The 19,416-nt window shown below is 33.1% G+C and overlaps 1 protein-coding gene across 1 annotated transcript in view; it reads left to right on the forward strand.

The window, feature by feature from the left end:
- Positions 1–17,821, forward strand: part of LOC134727468 (uncharacterized) — a 29,043-nt gene extending 11,222 nt beyond the window's left edge. The window contains exons 6-16 of the mRNA XM_063591850.1: positions 1,113–2,497; positions 3,512–4,175; positions 4,397–4,513; positions 5,482–5,786; positions 6,942–7,067; positions 8,468–8,621; positions 9,046–9,229; positions 10,988–12,576; positions 12,724–13,989; positions 15,539–16,045; positions 17,397–17,821. Of these exons, the coding sequence (XP_063447920.1) occupies positions 1,113–2,497; positions 3,512–4,175; positions 4,397–4,513; positions 5,482–5,786; positions 6,942–7,067; positions 8,468–8,621; positions 9,046–9,229; positions 10,988–12,576; positions 12,724–13,989; positions 15,539–16,045; positions 17,397–17,644 (6,545 nt within the window). The 3' untranslated portion in view covers positions 17,645–17,821. The remainder of the gene's footprint in view (positions 1–1,112; positions 2,498–3,511; positions 4,176–4,396; positions 4,514–5,481; positions 5,787–6,941; positions 7,068–8,467; positions 8,622–9,045; positions 9,230–10,987; positions 12,577–12,723; positions 13,990–15,538; positions 16,046–17,396) is intronic.
- Positions 17,822–19,416: the final 1,595 nt, after the last annotated feature.

Below are 19,416 nucleotides of genomic sequence, written 5' to 3' on the forward strand. Positions count from 1 at the left end.
GTAAACCATTATAGGTTAAAGTACGGCCTTCAACACGGAGCCTTGGCTCACACCGAACAACAAGCTATAAAGGGCCCCAAAATTACTAGTGTAAAACCATTCAAACGGGAAAACCAACGGTCTAATCTATAAAAACAAAACATGTATACATATGAGGTAAAAGCAAAGGTCCACATTTAGAATGTCAAATCAAACTATGACCTTGAGATAAATTTCAAGGTCATAAACAAAGGACCTGAAATCAAAATTCTACAGGTCTTAATTATATTTGGTTAATGAGTTATATCATCATACGCATATTTTTAAAAACAAGAGGGAAAAAACTCCAAAATAAGTTCAACGTACTCTTGCAATCAACAATTACGTGTTACGACAAGTCACAACTATCAATTTAGTAAAAACAATTTGTCAATATCTTATGCGGTTTTTGGAAATAAGTAAAAACTAGCAAAATTCGACATTTAGAATATGAACTTGACCTCTGACCTTGACCTAATTATTATTTTTTGGGACCAAGGACTCGAATCAAAAGAACCTAGTTCTCTATCACTTATGGTTTTAGATAGAAATGCATATCACTTATATTTCAAAATAGGAAAAATCGTGTGAAGGATATAACCAGCAATTCTTTAAAATAAATTCGTCGCTGGTAAGGATGAGATGGAGTTACAAGGAAAACAGTTTTCGAGGAGATAACTCCTACAAGAAAAGTATTCGGTAACGCAGGGTAAATTTCAAAGGCGCATAAACTGTTCAATATCATATACCAAATATCAAACCGACATATTGCGAAACAAATAAATATCATAAAAACAAAATTAGGCGGAAGAAAAAAAAAATATCAGAGGAAATACAATAGGTCTTACCACAGAAAAGTGGAAAGACCTAATAAATACAATAGGTCTTTCTGTTGAAAAGTGGAAAGACCTAATAATCAGAACAAATACAATAGGTTTTCCACAGAAAAGTGGAATGATCTAATAATCAGAACAAATACAATAGGTCTTTCCTCACAATTAGCGTTACACTTTTTAAATTAAGAATAGTGAAATGTTAACCAACATCAAACATTTGAAAGCATTCAATCTATTTGTATTTTACCATCATTGCAGGCGTGGAATGTAAGTATATAACACCTTTCCTTGAGTGGGACATAACATCACACGGAGGTCAATGCGGTATACATCACCAATGCATCAAATACCCTGTTAAAAAGTTGCAAATGTATGATTCCGAGAAAAGTGTAGACTTCCATATTCAAATGCATGTATACAACTATGCTGGACATTATTGCAGTATAAATACACCTTCTTTCAAACTACCAAATATAATTCAACCCCGACAAGGGATAGTTTTAGATGTTGACACTGGAAGTAAAGGCTGTTATCAAGATTTAGATGTTATATATGACGCTAAAGTTTTCTGTTTTGTAATGAAAGGTTTTACAAATGAGGAGATAAAATTTGAAGTAGGAGTCGGTACCGTTAACAAATCCGATGATGCAATAACTTTTCACGTGTTTAACGCAACCAATGATGAAAGAGCGTGCGAATCTATAGGCCAACTCAGAACAGAGAAACAATATTATGTGACTATCAAGGCATCTTATGCAAATCGGGAAATCTACAGAGTTTCGTCCGATGGGTTTGTGATATTAAATAGTACATCTGTGACGTCGTCATTGACGATTTACCATGGTATTCGATGTGGGGTTGACAACGTTTTGGATGAATGGATTATCTCATCATCATCAACTTTACTTCAACTTTCTCAACCTCTTCAACATGGCGTCAGTTATTCGTTGTTAACGGATAATACAAACGCATCATTTACAATATCAAACACAAATGTTCTTGTCAAATCTCGAAGCCAAATTTTGAATCAGATGATTATAACATTTATTCCATTAGTTTCCGTCTCGAAGATTACCATCGATGTAGACAGTAATAATTCGAATAAATCTTCAAATGTTTCATTATTTCTCTATCAGTGTGATCCAGACATGGAACTGCAATTTTCGACTTCGTTACTTCCTGTTTACTGGTCGATTGGCGAGAAATATAAGCAGTATGTATCACATTATGAAGTAGCACTATGCCAAATGACAAATGATACTACTTGTGAAGGCAAACTTTTGTACGAATCTGTTGGGACGGATCGATATAAATATTTTCATGGGAATTTTAAGGAATCTGTTTACCAGGTATTTGTTAAGACGTGTTTTGGATTGAAATGTCTTAAGCCTTCCATTTCGAGTGACATTGTAGTTGAAACAGTAACATCTAAGAAGATAAAAGTCCAGGCGTCTCTTCAATTGGAGGATACTTGCACCAACACAACTGTGAAATGGCAGAAATCAACATGCACTGTATTGTATAAAGAAACCATTCCAGCTGGTTACAGATGGTCCTTATTCAAAGACAGAGGCAATACAATGCTGACTGACTGGAAAGTCTATATAGGAAAAGAAACTGATGAAAACAAAGGACTTTTTACGGTAATTATTTAGACATCACTTTCTTAATTGTTGTGATTGGTTTTGAAAGTATTCTATGATCGGGTTGTTGTCACTTTGACACATTCCCCATTTACTTTATCAATGCACTCGGGAACAGGATCTGCTTACCCGTCCGGAGCACCTGAGATTATTACTAGCTTTTGTAGGGATTCGTGTTTCTTTTTCTTTAGTTTTCTAAGTTGTGTCATGTGTTCTATTGTTTGTGCGTCTTCTTTCATTTTTAGCCAGCCGTTTGCCAGTTTATTTTCATTTGATTGACTAATTTGATCTGAAAAAAATCACTCCTTTAAAGGTTAAAACGATGATTAAGATGTATTCGTATCTTATCGTATGAAATTAAACAGACCTAGAAAAATAATTTTGCACGCGTTCACTAACTATATAAATCTTTAGATATGTTAATATCGCATACAAGCCCATATATGCAAGTCTTCAGAGGTCAACGTGACAGGTAATTAGATGGCATCCAGACTTATATACTCACGAAACATTGATACATATTATTGAGCCCATGACCTGTAAATACTTTATTTTTAGACTTTTATCATTTGAATAATCGTTTTAGCATGCTATTAATTAAATGTGAGAATTTTACTCAAATCGGTGAACATGTATTTGACAGTTATTGCCTCTTTTACCCTTATTATACTTTAATTGTGTTAGTTGCGTAGCTTTTAAACAAATATATTATAGATATTTTAAAACACGTTCCTTTTGTCATTGTCACAGTCCTATTATCCTCTTTCCGAGTTTTCTTAAGTGCAGATTGAACATATCATCTGTATTCTTCTTAAAATATGTAACTCTTGTTGTGGGCAATTAATGCTTCATTTAATGAGGAAATTTTCTTCTGTCCATATTATTGGCTATCTACGGTAACTCTAACTTTATTATTAAGAACATTGTAAATAAACGTCAGCCGTTGATGCTATAATGATTTTATTCCTGTCTTTTTTATATGACAATATTGACTTGATCTTTTATACATTACAGGATTCTGACTGTCTAGACATACCAGTTTATCTTCACCATCAAACATATGTTTGTATAGAAGCATTCTGTCCAGCAGGCGATATCAAACAAACTTGCAGCAAATCTACAGTGATAGACGACCCAAACATCTATGATAAAAATATTATTTATGATTTAAATCTGAATAATCCTGTCATTAAGCGCATATTGGAACTACAACACAGTTCTAACATTGGAAAATACTTGCAAGTTCTACACGACAATGAGATGGATTTCGCTGAACAGAATGTAAAAATTTCTGGGTTTTTACTAGGAGTAGTCGAAGTTTCAGTAAAATGGTTTCTTATGAAATATCAAGTAATTCCATCTATAGATTGCTCTCTTGACTTGTCATGCTTGTTTACAACGGATACAACAACTGGTTTCGTTAATTTTGATAATCCATATTTAAACGAAAACGGAATACTGTATATATGCGCTGTAACAGATTCGTTTGAAGGTTGTAGTGATGGATTCTTAGTTGATGATGACATACTTAAGGGTGGCAGTGTTTCTATATTATCAAGAAATGGTTATGTAATTGAAGGCTCATCAATGAATATTCATTGGTCAGGGTTTAGTGGGAGTTCAAAAGTAATAGACATGGGATATCCAAATGCAGTTGCATCTTACCAATACGCAATAGGTAAGAGCAATTATATATGATTAGTAAATGTAAATGTTTATTGACGAAGGACGTAATTTAGAACTTTTTGAACATACAAAACAATTCCTTCCTAAAACAACCAAAGTAATTAAGAAAAAAACGGATTGTGTAAAATTGAACTAGATCATTACATAAAAATATTGTATAATAATGATAGGTATGGTTATATAGAGATGTCTAAGATTTATGCCTACTTGCAGGTACCAGTATCGGAGGAACTGATATTGTATCCTTTACAACAGCTGGTCTGGCAGACTTTGTTGTAGTTACAGGCTTGCGCTTACAACCTGGGCAAATATATTATGCTACTATTCGAGGTAACAGTTAGAGCATAAATGTCTGAAGATTACGAAACAATAGCTTTATTTACAAAGATTATTGTGTTACAATATTAGTGCCAAATAGGCAACAAACAAATAATACAATTCACTGTAATAAATTATCAGACCTACGTATAGTTTTAACTGATTAAGTTTTTTAAATATGAACAACTAAAAGTCACCGTACGGCATTCATCAATGGACAACAACCAAATCGTAAAGAAAGCAAAACAGTTACAGTTAAAATTAAATTTAAATAAACATTTCAACGAACATAAATCCCAACGGATTTATGAAAAATACAATAAGAACCAAATATGATAGACAGAAACCAAAGGCTTCAAATAATGTTAAGCTTACGGCTTCTTACTGGGGTATGACATTACTTAATAACTACATAAGATGTATTCCATTATAATACGTTATTATGATTGGCTTCACTGCAATCTAGCGTTATATTCCTTTATCAATTTCATTACACATAAAAAATTACCATTAATGAGGACACGAGGTTCCACAATAAAGTGCACAGGTAAATTAGATAAAAACTTAATAAAAATTGTTCTTTCGGGATCCTAGCTTAACAATTTAATAATAATTATTAAATGCTTCTTTTTGTAATTTCATAGGGTTGTAAAAGCGTTGAACGTGCGCCCATTTTTTGACCGGTTTAGCACAATGAAGTTACAAAGATAAGCATTCAATTCTTAAATATAATGTATAAACATTCTAAGTCTTTTTTAATGTGTCTGACTGTTTGATATTAGTTTTATAATTAGGATGCTTCGGAAAAAATAAAACTTATAAGGATTTGACTCTATGACATATATATCTTTTAATACGATAAATATTCAACTTTAAAACAAACTCGATACAACTGGTTCAGCATTTAAACAATCTTTGGGATTTTAATTTAAAACACAGAAATTCACCTGATTTATATCTGATTAAAAATGTATTTTCAGCTTATGATCATTTGAATAGGTATGTTGAAAGACATTCAGAAGGCGTTATTTACGACAACACCCCACCTTTATCCGGCACAACACAAGTTGAAAGAGGAACTATATATTTTGTGAAAACTCATCGAATTTCTGTACGGTGGTTTGGGTTCGAAGATAACGAAAGTGGAATAATACAATTCAAAATGGGAATAGGTTCTACAAACAACTCGGCCGATATTGTGCCTTTCCATGAGACTAACATATTTGCAGAAATTAACGAAGATAGTCGATTGACTGATGGACATCAGTATTATGCTTTCGTCAAGGTAAATCACCTATAAAAGTTAAAAGTATACGTTAAATTATTATCATATATTACTAATTTTGTAGTAATTTTTAATAATAATAATAAAAATAATCATTATAATAATCATTATAATAAAAAAAATAATAATAATAATAATAATAATAATAATAATAAGTTGATGGTTATACATATTAATCATAGTATTTCACCATACATTAAAATAGTGTATTTTTTTTAAAAGATATTTTCATAAGATGTTCATTTCATTCAATATTTATTTTAAACAACATTTGCATTTTTTTTTTTCATAATTTACAATATATACTTACGCAAATATTCATTCAAAGATGCATGAATTATATTATTTTTTACTTGATATATGTATGTAAAAAACAGAATCTGATTTAAGATATAATTATAATATTATTGGTGAAGTTTTACAGCACCAAGATCACATTTTGACAACTAATATTTCCTTAGTGATGCTGGTAGCAAAAATATCTGAAAGTCAAACGCAAATACTCACTTCGAGTTGCTGATAAACATTCGATTCGGTTTCTGATTAATTCAGTGTTTCATTTTAGAATGACATATATATATATATAACTCATAAAACTCCATAATACTTGTACATTGTACGATATATTTGTCGATTTTGCTATGATGCAAATGATGTGATGCTTATTTTACCCCTTTCCATTTTTACTACAGGTAATGAATCTATCATTTAAAAAATCTACTAATAAGTGTATCCCCATGCATTTATTCATTTATTTAGTTATTCTCCGAGTTCATATTAAAAGCTGTTACTATTTATGACATTAATAGTATTCCGATAACATTGTACAGTTTGAATAAAATTGAGAAAGGAAATGGTGAATATGTCAAAGCGACAACCACCCGACCATAGAGCAAACAACAGCGAAACATTTTTTTTTACAGAAAATAGATAGACATTTTTCTATGTTTACACCAACGCAATCTTTAAATCATTTTCTCTGATTGTACTTTGGAACAAACAATAAAATGTGCATACGCAAATTCGAACTTTGTTTACCTTTATTTTTTTTCGAGTGGCACCGATGACCTTTTTGTAGAATAAACGCGCTTCTGGTGTTAAAAAAACCCAGGTTTCTATAAAACAAAATTGTTTAATAACTTTGATATTTTTTAGGCAATAAACGGAGCTGGTCTTTCCTCATTTTCTGTATCGACGCCGTTTGTTATTGATAGTACAGCTCCAGTAATTGGACATGTCATGGATATATGTCTTCCAGTCAATCAAGGCGAAACAGATGCAGTGAGTACACATATCATTAAAATGCTTGATTTCCTGACAGAGAACATATTTGTTACGTTCGAAGGACGTGTTTTTCAATAGACTGTCGGTATTCCAATGGGAACCAATTGTGTCCCTCTTCTTGCCGACTTGTTTCTTTATTTAAATGAGGCGGACTTCATAAAGGGACTTCTTAGAAAGAAAGATAAGAAGTTAGCAATATCCTTCAACTTCACTCTTCGCTATATTGATGATGTTATCTGACCAAATAGTTAAAAATTTAGTGACTTTGTTGAACGCATCTATCCTATCGAACTAACTAGAAATAAAGGATAAAACAGATACAGTTAAGTCGGCCTCATAACTTACATCTGAAAACAAAACTTTACGACATAAGAGATGATGTAAGCATTCCAATTGTGAACTTCCAATCTTCAAAGTTGTTCCACCGTTATGGATTAACCGTTTTACATATGTCCAAACGTCGTTACTACAATCCCTCTCTCTGTCATATGTGACCTACCGAATTATACTATTTACTGGATTTGTTATTACATGAGCAACTCGACGGGTGCCACATGTTGAGCAGGATCTGCTTACCCTTCCGGAGCACCTGAGATCACCCGTAGTTTTTGGTGGGGTTCATGTTGTTTATTCGTTAGTTTTCTATGTTGTGTCGTGTGTACTATTGTTTTCTGTTTGTCTTTTTTCATTTTTAGTCATGGTGTTGTCAGTTTATTAACGATTTATGAGTTTGACTGTCCCTCTGGTATCTTGCGTCCCTCTTTTAAAATAAGTCTTTCGGAAACAGCCTTCATCGAATACTTTCGATATCAACATTATAGAAGTCATTTGCAAAACATAAATGAAAACATCTGTTCCACGTGGACATCACACGATAATCAAAAACAGTGTAAAGACTCTCTATCATGGGAAGTTTCCTCCTTATCTGGTATATTGCATTAACCATTCCGGGTTAAAGCTTAAAATATTAATAAATTTGAGAATTTAAATGGGGAATATATCAGATAGACAAAACTCCGAAAAAGAGCAAACTACAGCCGAAATGCACCATTGGATCTGCAACACATCCAGCAGCCGGAATCCGGAGGTGGTGCCCAGCTGGCCCCTTATTAAATTGTTAAGAAATTAGTTTGTGTTGTTTACATTAGAGGAATAGAAATGCTATCGAGTTATAAAAAAATCAATCAAAAATGAGTGTTCACATACAAAGTCTTCTCAATAATGCTTGTAGAACTTTTGTAGAATTTGACTCTTTAAGATGAAACCTAAGAATTGTGTTAAGTAGCACACAATGATCAACGATCATTTCTGATTTTGATTTTTTAGAGTGTAAAAGGGGGGATTTGATTTGTAAACTATTGTAATTTAAAAATGATTGAATATATAAATTTTAAAAGGATATAGACTACCAGAGGAATACGACAAGTATAACTTGTAAATGGAGAGGATTTTATGATCCACATTCACAGATTGATAGATACTATGTTGGACTTGGTTTTACAGCTGGCAATGACGATATAGAAACACTGACACACGTTGGGTTGAAAAACAGTAAGGACTAAAAAAATTTCTAATTAACTCATAAAAAAGGATAAAATATTTGCTTTAAGGTTTTAACATGTATTTGATTTAAATATTATGTATAAAAATCGTGTTATTTTTAGAAAACATTCAGAAATAACATTTCTGAATGGTATAATAGTCAACAACAGAATCGTTTCAAGACAATTTTTATTTAACCTTTATAATGAAATAGAATACAAAATAGATTTGACCCCGGTATTCAATATTACGATACTTTCTCACTTTCCAAATTGGTCAGAATTTTTTAATCATACGAATTTACTTTGCTAGCCTCATGAATGTTTTCATTGGATTATCTACCAGTTTTTCATATTCTATTGTATGCTATGATAAATTTGAGTTCGAACTTGTTTATAGTAACCGTTTTTTGTATATATGAAATTTATTCTAGCAAAGACCTGGACATCAACCTTTGTTCAAGGAGTTAGGTATTACTGTATACTAAAAGCATGTAACGGAGCAGGACTTTGTAGTCATGGTGCATCAAATGGTGTATTGATTGACAACTCTGCTCCTATACCTGGCTTAGTAGTTGTTGGAGAACCCGGAATTCATTCAAGATACCAGTCTGATAAGTACGTATTGAAATATATACAAATGATATATAAGATAATTGTACATCGTATGTATATGTCAGATATACTTCCACGAAACAACCACAATAAACACCTAATGTTAAAAACACCATTGTAAATAAAGGCAACATGAGTATATCGGTGTTCGAAATTCATGAATAGATTGAAAAAAAAATTCCTGGTTTCAAACTAAAACTGAGGGAAACGCATCAAATATAAGAGGAGAACTACAGCACAACAGAAACACAACATTAAAATGTAACACACACAGATACGAACTACAATATAAGGGCCATTTTCTGACTTGGTACAGGACATTGTAAGAAAAAATGGTGGGTGGAACCTAGTTTTGTGGCATATCAAACCTTCTGCTTTTATGGCATGTCTGAGATTACCATTAAAATAACAACATTACATCAAAGGACTAAAATACAAATAAATAGAAGAACATATAGGACAGAGAAACACACGGTTAATAGCTAACAAAAGGTACCAGGTATACAATTTAATATGCCTGACGCGCGTTTCGTCAAACCAGAACTAAATAGTGATGCTCAGATACCAAAAAAGTTTGAAAGCTTACCTAATCAAGTTGGAATTCGATATGTAAAATTATCTGTTGCAAAAATCTAAAATAGTAAGGAATTAAGGAGTAACGGTACTGTAGCTAACGCGTGGCCACCGTCCATTGTCGATCTGATGGTCATAAATGCAGTAACCGTCGACGCGTATCTAAATTGATGGTAGCAATTATTTAACTAATGTACAATTATTCCAATTCTAATGCAATACGAAAGGAAATATTACGTTAAAACTGAAAAAATAAATTTGACAAACAAACAAATTTCTTCATGAATGATTTATGCGCAAAGACGTCATGAGTTAACCTGACGTAATACAAATGAAAACTCACAAACTTGAGGTTAATACGTTACCTTAACGATTCAAATTAGGATAAAATTATATTAAAACGGCGAATTCGAAGTAGGTTTTATTTTATTTTCGATCATATTCGTGTTATCGAAAATTTGTTGATCCATTTATTCAAAATGGCGGGTCCCTCCTTAGTTACGCCTGGTTAATTGAGGATTTGACGGTTACTTTTAGCCAATGAAAAAAAAAATGGTACCTAAAAATTGCATTAGAAATATTACGTATTCCTATTCATCAGTTAAGGTTTATATCGTATGTGAAATTTTAAATTGCCTGACTATGAGAATTTTGGCAATACATTTTACATGTATTAAAGTCGTGTAATTAATAAAACACATTTATTGTAATAAAACCACTGAAACATATAAAAGTCAATCAGTTAAAATTTGAAAAAAAAATCACGTACAAAGTCTTCTGTCTACCATCTGTCAGACCTTCTAAGTTTCTGTGTTTTGTTCACACAAATTGAATTTGATGCGACCGTCATACATGTGAGAGGTTTAGCTAGCTTACACCAGGGTTTTTACACTAATTTCTACATAAGAAAATTCCTATACCAAGTGAGGAATATAACAGTTGTTATCCATTCGTTTAAAATGTTTGAGCTTTTGATTTTGTCATTTGTTTAAGAACCTTCCATTTTTAATTTTTCTCGGAGTTCTTTATTTTTGTGATTTACCTTTGTTGTACAAAAGTTTACAAAAACACCCAGATCAAGTGGCTGAAGTGGTATCAAAGTTTCAAAACAAAGAAATTCCAATTAAACCGCATACACATATGATAGATATTTTTGTGTACTATATTAACACTTTTATATCATTCCAGCTCATCACTACATGCCACATGGATTGGATTTGAAGACCCACAATCCGGTATCGACCATTTTGAAGTATGCATTGGTACTACGCCATTGTTATGTGACATTATGGATCGTTGGAATGTATCTTTATCATCATCATTTGTTAAAACTCAGCTTCAACTTAAAGATGATGTGCATATGTTTGTGACTGTAAGAGCCTGTAATAAAGTGAAACTTTGTGTAGAAAGATCTTCGCAAAGTTTTATAATAGATGACACTCCACCGGTTTTAATAAATCGACCGTTTATAGAAAGTGTAAATGGTAATCAGTCTAGTATCCTTCAAATAATATCAGACCCCTCTTTCTTCAAAATTAGGTGGAGTTTTTACGATGACCGGAGTCCAATAATACGAACTACAATCTCGATCCAAAGCAAATTAGACTCCCATATTCCAATGTCGGACACTGTTATATCAAATGAAAATGTATTTACCGTGAAATTGGTAAATGACGATCGACTTCGTCTCGGAGACATTTATGTAGTAAAGGTGACAGCTTGCAACGCTGCCTTACTTTGTAACACTGCGAATAGTGAAGAGGTCTTGCTGGATTATTCTCCTCCTCAAATTGGGGGATTTATGCCACCATTAAATTGGGAAGTGATTCCAGGGACCACAAACTCTATAAGATTTAATTTGACGTGGTATGGTTTCAGTGATGTAGAATCTGGAATAAGATCATATTATATATCAATTGGCTATGATTATAGTAGGGCTGATATCATTGAAGCTTATAAGTTTAACCCTGATCAACCAGATCCGGGAGGTATTCAGAATACAACCATAAACTTAGACACTACCACCAAGTTTCCCGAGGAGCTAGTTTTAACTATCTGGGCAGAAAACAATGTAGGTCTGTTAAGTTCTCAGAATAAAATAACAGCTTATGTATCAAGTTTCAACCGGAATCATACCAAAGGAAATTTCGTTATACAGAAACATTCTTGTGTTGCAGAATATTGCAACAACGACTGCACATGTGCTGTTGTTGGACATAAATGTAAAGCCGATTCTCAATCGATGTGTAATAGCAAACCCAATAACAATGATGAAAGTGTAAGAATAATTATGCCGAACACCGATATAGGTATAAGTGGATCGTTGTCATGCCTAAGGTCGGAATGGACAGACAACTTAAACAAAACAATATGGCGTTTTGAATACACATTTGGTTTACAGAACGAGCAGCCAGGCGAGGGTGTCTTCAATTTAGTATCAGAAAACCCTTGGCGTGATGTCGGAAAGGAGACAAAAGCCATTCACTGTCTATCTCCGAGCAATCAACTGAAACATAAGGCGATATATGTTGCATACGTTAGAGCATGGTACTCGTTTACATTATATAAAATATTCCAATCGGAACCAGTTCAAATCGACCACACGTCACCTGCTATACACAAGCGATATTTTGTTATCGATTCCATATCAAACTGTGAGGAGGATGTAGATTATATTCTATCAACAGATTCTGTATCATCCTGCTGGAATGGTGTATTTTATGATGACGAAAGTGGAATTGAGAAGTTTATGGTATCCCTCGGAACTTTACCTTATGGTATGTAAAATTCATATGCACTTTTAGATATTCTTTTAAATCAGTTTTGTATTAGGAAGTGCCGTTTATTTTGTATTCATTTCATTTACATCACTAAATTTTTGAGAGATATAAACCATTCTAACAAAATTATTTTATTTTTTTCAGCTGATGACATTATGCGTATGCATGATGTTGGTCACAAGACAAGCATAAAATGGAATAGCCTGTCTTTTGAACCGGGAACTAGATATTTCACGACTGTAAGAGCAATCAATAAAATTGGCCTACAAACCGAACTATGCTCCGATGGGTTTCTGATTGATAATATCGCGCCTATTGCTGGAATAGTTTACAATACTGGACATCAAAGGGACGCCATTTACCAATCTAGTAATCAACCAGTTCAGTTCTCCTGGCATGGATTTGAGGACGAACATTCGTTTATTGATTCATATTACATAGGATTTATTGTTAATGGCAAAAGTCCATTGGTAAATGAATCATCTAGTTTTCAAAAGTTAGATATTCAAGACCACAAAGTTTACAATGGGAATCTGAACCATGGAGACACGATTTCAGCCATGGTTAAGGCTATTGACAAGGCTGGCCATGAAAGTCCCATTGTGACGTCACTGCAATTGTTAATAGACAATACACCGCCTCAATCGTTTGATTGTAACCATTTTGATAAGATATATGAAAAACAGATCACTGGAAAAAATAGGTGGTTAGACCAAATAACATGTCATAAAAACAATGTTTATAAGATAATAGTCTCTATTACCGAAGTTACGTTTGACTTTGAAGCTGTGTTGGCAGTTGACGATGTCTCAATGGTTCTACCTTTTGCTCGTAATTCAGATGGTTCTTTGATAACAGAATACAATTTCTTTGCATTTGAAACGGCACCGCATCATTTTTCCTTAGATGTTCATGGGGGTTCAAAATCAACAAAAATGTCGATAAGCGTCTTAAAATGTTCCTCTATAAATATAGAGGCGCATGATATTGAAACCATTACTGCCCAACAAATTTCACCTGACAGAATTTCCATTTGTGTTCGAGCGATCGATCTAGAAAGTAGCATTAAGCACGTCAACATAGGAATTGGAAGCATCAACGGTAGTTTTCAATTACAGACGATGAAGTCAGCAATCTCATCATCACATCGTATGCATGACATTGTAGAGACTAATCTGACACATGGTGAACGTGTTTATGTTCAAGCTATCGTTATAAACCATGCGGGATTACAAACTGAATTCACGGCTCACCCATTTGTAGTTGATCACACTCCGCCCGTAATTCAAAGCTTAGAATCATTTCTAGAGTACCGAGTTGATTCCCAGAACGACACAACCACCTTTGTTCATTCACGATGGCGTGTTATTGACGATGAAAGTGATGTAAAATTTTGTGAATACTGCATCGGTATGTTAATACTAAATTAGAATAGGTGACAAAAAACACCTATAAAAATAGAACTGAAGTGAATGATACATTGAATAATATAAGTCCAATAAACCCTGAAAACCGCTCGACAATTCAACAAACAGAACAAAATAAAATACATAAACTGTCATATCTCTGCCTTAATACAGCCAGTTACCGTATAAACACCTATTGGGTTAAATCTGATTTACTTGTAAGCTGAATCTCCCACTTGTACGAAAGTTGTTTATAACTTCGTTATGTGACAACATTATGCATTACATTTATAGAGAATAATACATGGTAAAATCCGAATCATTCCTAGATACATAATGTACCAATATCAGCCCGAGGACCTTTAGGCCCAAGGGTTGATATTGGTCGAGGGTGATACGGCATGTGATACATATTTTGCCATCTGTTATATGCTTTATCGTATATTTCAACAGGAGAGTATGTCTGAACTTCTTTCTGATCCCTAGCGCCTGGTTTACCTTACAATTTGCCAGGTAGTTTTTTAAATATTTAGTTAATTGTATTTTGTTTGTATTTTGTATGGTATTTCATTGAGTTCTTTTTCATAGTTCCATTTTGTTAGCCAGAAAATATACTCGTCGTATGTGAAGTCACAAACCGAACAATGAATTTCGTCATGCCCGACTGACCGTTCATTTAGGACCCATTTTAAGGAAAAATATTTCTTGAAAAGCTTGCATTCATTAAAAAGGACCTTATGTTAAATTGAAGAAAAGAATAAGTAGGGGTTTGATAAAGGGTGTGATAAGAGGTAGTCGTGTGATAAAGGGTATGATAAAGGATGCGCATCAAAGTTGCGCGATATAGATTAAACAGTAGGCTATTTATTTAACATTCAAAATTACTGTATTTACTACAAAATATATGATAAAACCTGATATACTCATTAAAAACGAGGTATCTGTATTTACTACTAAATATATGATAAAACCTGATATACTCATTACAGCACATTTCAGTGAGTATGTAGCTAATGGTAATATCTTTGGTTAGCTTGCTTGTTAGCTGAACTGTGAAGTCATTGTTAGGTAAGGTATACTACCCTCCTTTCAAAGTAGCTTAGTCCTACAGATAGATTGATTGGTTATATGTTGGGCTAGTCTACTATTAAAAGAGGATAGTTTACCTAACCTAACAATGACTTCACGGTTCAGCTAACAAGCAAGCTAACAAAAGATATTACCATTAGCTACATACTCACTGAAATGTGCTGTAAAAATGGGGTATATGTAGATGATAATAAAAAAATCATAACGCATGGCCATGATGGGTATTGTTTTTACATTTCCAGAAACAGGTTTATTTTATTCCAAATATATTTCTAACAATAGATAAACTGACTGTTGTTGATATTCACCACGTGTGTTCTTAACTATACAATTTAGATTGAAGTGATATATGTACCTGCTGATAAGATAAGGTATTGATAGCAGATATAATGTTTATAAAAATGAAAGTAAGCAGATACTCTAGACATTTAATACAATATTGCAGAAGTAATCTTTTATTTCAGGAATTTCAGAATCGTCCCCTGAAATAATAGGTTGGACAGCTACATCATCAATATCATTTTCTCAGTCAGAAACATTTAAGGTCCAACACGGAAGCAGAATATTCCTGAAACTTCGCTGTATAAATGGTGTTCAATTATCTGGATATGCGCATAACGAACCGTTGGTGGTCTCTTACATTCCACCATCAAACATTGTTTCAAAAATACAATTTCTTACCGACACAGGAATAAGTAACGTAACTGGAGACCAGAAGACACTTACTTTCCGATGGGATAATTTTCACGATCTTTCCGGAATTCAGTCATATTCAACACGAGTTTTTAGAAACAAAACAGTGTTCTCGGATATTCGAACTCCCAACAAGAATTACATTCAAATAAAAAATGTACCCATGAAAAACAAGGAAGCATACAGCGTTGATGTCGTAGGAACAAATGTCGGAAATATCTCCAGTATCCCCAAACAGGCGTCAGTGAGATGTGAACATAATAAACCGTTATTATCAGGTAAGGTTTATGAATACGATTGTGTAAACAAGTAAACAAAGGGGCGAAAGATACAAGCGATGCATTCAACACATAGACCGCAATAAAAGAAATAGATAAACAGAAAAATTAATAGTACACAAAATACAACATAGAAAACTAGACTGTACAACACGAACCCCATCAAAAGATGGGGCGATCTCATGTTATCTTGAACGGTAAGCAGATCCTGCTCCACATTTGGCATCCGTCTTGCAGCTCATAGTATTACAACCCAGTAAATAGTATAGTTCGGTAAGCCACATTCGCGAAAAGGGAACGTGATTGTAAGTATGGCACTAGGAACATATCCGATATCATCTGTGAGCGGAAAGAAAAATGCAATCAAACAATCAAAAAGAATAAATACTACAAGTACACACCCGTGACTGATTTAAAGTATATAACTATGCCTAATTGTATATATATAAGCCTTATTTTAGTAATTGGTATTGTCATCTGATAAAGTTATTCGATTATAAGACACACAGTTTTCTCTGCTTTCAAATCTTTCTGTTTGAAACCCGTCGACTTGGAACTTATCAATTATTGGTAATATTAATTATTATGAAAAGAAAAGGTCCTGGCTATCCAGGAATGGAGTATTTTTTAATCAACAGCATTGTCCTATATTAGTTATTTTAGAAAATCTAGCTGATTGCTGAATAAAACTACAATAGGGAACAATTTGACAATGATTGAATTTAGTAGTGTCAGTCCTTTGATTATGACCCGCGTATGTAGCAAAATTCGAAATACACCGTTTGGTGGTGCGCCTGTCAAATGCGGAACGTACAGATAAGGTATTAGGTAACAGGTGCATGAATATACTATTGGTATCGGTATCGGATTCGACCCGGAACTTGTTAATTATTGGCAATATTAATTGTTTGGAAAACAAAAGGGTCTTGAGTGGTGTAATTTTTAATCTACACCTTTGACCTATATTAGTTATATATAAAGTCGAATTCTTTGATTTGTCGTTTTTACCCGATGACGGCTGACAAATTGGACCTCGTAATTTTAGTATTATAGAAATGCATAGCGAATCACTGAGGTAGAACGATACTTCTGAAATAATCAATCAAAGAGCAAAAACTTCTTCCGTAGTGTCATAACTGAACTGATATAATAGTCTGTAAATAGTCAATAGTATATTTCTTCAAGGGAAAATTAAGTCAATTTGCAATTTCTGATTTTATATACTTTTATATAGTCCACATTTTGTTGGTTATAGTTATTTAAATTTGATATAAACAAGTTCCTTGCTCATATACATATGCATGTTAATTTACTGATTGGAAATGCAATTGTATCGATATTTCAATTGTAGGGAAAGGGTTCAGCTATGGTACCAATTATATAGACTGGAAGGAAGTGTTTCAATCCAAAGATATAGGTTCATTCCAGGTAGCAATAGGCTCTGCAAAAGGAATGTCAGATATTTTAATGCCATCTACAACGACCGAAACAAGAGTCACCATTGATTTATCGCAAGATTATCATGAAATAAGGGCAGTCGTCACTGCCACGTCGTTAACTGGAATGTCTACAACATATCGACAAACTATATTACTATAATGAGCCATACAAATGAAATTGTATATAAAGAATTCGTTTTATTTTCATTTTGTTATAGTGTATGGACTTTTTGTTCGCTAAACAATTAATTTACAAATTGTGTTATATAGTTCCGTCCAAATTGTAATATATAATAAATAGGTATTGCTGCATATTTAATACCACTTTGTTGCTGTATAAGAGTCCAACAGATTCTCCCTTAAGTCCTGAGAAACGAAACGAGTTTCCTGCAACTTCAATGTTATCGGAATTATTTAACCAATAAGTATATATATATACTCAACTAGGTCAATGTGTATGACGATTCTATAACGTATTACCGACATAAAATACAGCATTCAATAATCGTTGATTGCAATATAATTAACGTCCGAGTTTGTTTCCGAAGTTTACCGGATCGTGAGGCTAATAAACAGTCAACACAGAGCTCTTAAAGTTCAGCATTAACAGATTTAATATGAGATTCTTGATATTGTTGTATTTTTGTTTCATGCGTTCCCATTTATCAGTTATATGTAAACTTAACAGATTTTAAATAATGTATATGTGCGGCTCAACCAATTTTCGAATTATTGAATTACTTAAATACAGAAATTACGGAATTCTAATATTGAATGATGGAATAACTAATCGAAGATTATTCAATGAGTGACCGAACAACACATAGCGTAGCGCCTGAGTTAATTATCAGAGTTGTTCGGTCACGAGTTGAATATTGTTCGATATGTGAATTCTTTAATTAGTTATTCTTTTTTTATTACATTGGCAAATGGCTCTTTTTTTTTTTAAAGAAATGAATGTAAAACATGTAAGGAACTATATCTTTTTTCTATGTATTCACAATTTTGTTGATCCGTCGTTATCGACGACTTGACAACGCCCAGATTGTTGTATGACGTCAGAGAGTGGAATAACCACGTTTATTACATGTGAAATTATCGGCTTTTTATTTAACTGGGAAATCAATGTGTTTCATTGCAACCAATGTAATAAAAGAATATATCACTACCAGTTTACATGACGTTGCAGTGCGTAGATAATGTCATCGCATTAAAGAACTTTATGATTAAAGTCAACGCATCTACCCAAATTGACCACAATAAATTTTTTTAAGAAAAGGCATTATTTCTGCTTAAAATCATCTGTCCATTCCTATGGAGTAACAGTACAGCAGCATCTGCATATGAAGAATATATATTTCTCGGTTTATATAATATTCAAGAGCCAACGTTTTCTTACATGATTTTAGCCGTTTGCTGCTTACAATGAACTATAGAACCAACCATTTCAAGTTAAAATGTTGACAACATACCTTCAAAAGTGTTGTTATTGGTAGACCGTAGCGGGAAATCTGTTTTACAATTGATCATGTTAATTTTTCAATTGTCGATACTCAAATATTGTCCTTTTTCCTCGAAACACTACTTACATTCTTACACTACTTGATCGACATTATTATAGATGTTTTTGGTTGTTTTGTAAAATTTAGACCCCCAATGTTCTTCGACCTTTTGCCTTATTTTCCTTTTCTGTTTTTGGATCTGATTGCCATTTCTATAAGTCTTATGTAGCCTTCCTGATAATGCACTGATATTGGGCGAGTATTTACTTATCATCGCATTAAAATTATACCTAAAATTACAAAATTATTTGACAGCTCCACACCAATACCAAACTGGCCAAACGTAAGATCCAATGCAGCAATAAATGCTTTATTTTTAAAAAGACAATATGTACATATTTCAGTGTCTGTTTAATTAAGGATTTAGAAT

The sequence above is a fragment of the Mytilus trossulus genome, chromosome 8 (assembly GCF_036588685.1).
Source record: "Mytilus trossulus isolate FHL-02 chromosome 8, PNRI_Mtr1.1.1.hap1, whole genome shotgun sequence".
NCBI lineage: Eukaryota > Metazoa > Mollusca > Bivalvia > Mytilida > Mytilidae > Mytilus > Mytilus trossulus.